The sequence below is a fragment of the Mesitornis unicolor genome, unplaced genomic scaffold (genome assembly GCF_000695765.1).
Source record: "Mesitornis unicolor isolate BGI_N332 unplaced genomic scaffold, ASM69576v1 scaffold43711, whole genome shotgun sequence".
NCBI classification, from domain to species: Eukaryota; Metazoa; Chordata; class Aves; order Mesitornithiformes; family Mesitornithidae; genus Mesitornis; species Mesitornis unicolor.
Window position 1 is genome coordinate 334 of NW_010162564.1, and position 1,267 is coordinate 1,600.

Here is a 1,267-nt window from a genome sequence, read left to right on the forward strand (position 1 = left end):
GCACGAAGCGGGAGGGCTGCACCATCCTCTTCATGATGCTCTACTTCTTTGGCATGGCCAGCTCCATCTGGTGGGTCATCCTCTCCCTAACCTGGTTCCTGGCTGCCGGCATGAAGTGGGGCCATGAGGCCATCGAGGCCAACTCCCAGTACTTCCACCTGGCCGCCTGGGCCGTGCCAGCCATCAAGACCATCACCATCCTGGCCCTGGGGCAGGTGGATGGGGATGTCCTCAGCGGTGTCTGCTTTGTGGGCATCAACAATGTGGATGCCCTGCGGGGCTTTGTGCTGGCCCCCCTGTTTGTCTACCTGTTCATCGGCACCTCCTTCCTGCTGGCTGGCTTCGTGTCCCTCTTCAGAATCCGGACCATCATGAAGCACGATGGCACCAAGACAGAAAAACTGGAGAAGCTCATGGTGAGGATAGGCATCTTCAGCGTCCTCTACACAGTGCCGGCCACTATTGTCATCGCCTGCTATTTTTACGAGCAAGCTTTTAGGGAACAGTGGGAGAGGAGCTGGGTCACACAGAGCTGTAAGAGCTACGCCATCCCCTGCCCCCACAACCACAGCAGCCACCACCCGCCCATGAGCCCCGACTTCACCGTCTTCATGATCAAGTATCTCATGACCTTAATTGTGGGCATCACCTCAGGCTTCTGGATCTGGTCTGGGAAAACCCTGAACTCCTGGAGGAAGTTTTATACTAGGCTCACCAACAGCAAGCAGGGCGAGACCACCGTCTGAGACCCCTGCCTGCTGGACCAGGGGGCAGCAGGGGGCCAGAGGAGCAGGGCTCAGCCCTAGGAAGCAACTCCTTAACTAGTCTGGGCAAACTCTGGGTACTGCAAGTGGCTCCCGTGGGCGGCAGGGAGCAGAGGATGAGTCGAGGGGGGACCCTGCGCCTGGGACTGCCTGGCTCTGCCCTCCCCACTCCTCTTAGGCCGGCTCTTGTAGGAACTAAAGGCACTGTCAGGTTGGGGAGAGGTTTGTAAATAGCTTCTGTAAGATTTTGTAAGTATATTTGTATTTAAATTGCAAAAATCTCACTTTTTTAATTATTTAGGACACACTTAACTTGTTTGCAGATTTTGCTTCTTCGCCCCCCCCTTTTTCTTTAAAAAAAAAAGGGTGTCGGAGTTTTATTTGGTAGGGCAGGGTGGGAAAAGCTGTCGATAAGAGCAACCAAAACACCCCCCACTTTCCTCTCCCCCGCGCAGGTTTGTAATAGATTTGCCTGGAGTTTCAGCTGCTTGAGCCGCCGGGCC

General features: G+C 55.0%; 1 protein-coding gene across 1 annotated transcript in view; it reads left to right on the forward strand.

Moving 5' to 3' along the window:
* Window positions 1-866, forward strand: part of LOC104547822 (frizzled-1) — a gene marked incomplete at its 5' end in the record, with an annotated part of 1,196 nt that extends 330 nt beyond the window's left edge. The window contains one exon of the mRNA XM_010193660.1: window positions 9-866. Coding sequence (XP_010191962.1) covers window positions 9-746 — 738 coding nt within the window. The remainder of the gene's footprint in view (window positions 1-8) is intronic.
* Between the last annotated feature and the right edge of the window lie 401 nt (window positions 867-1,267).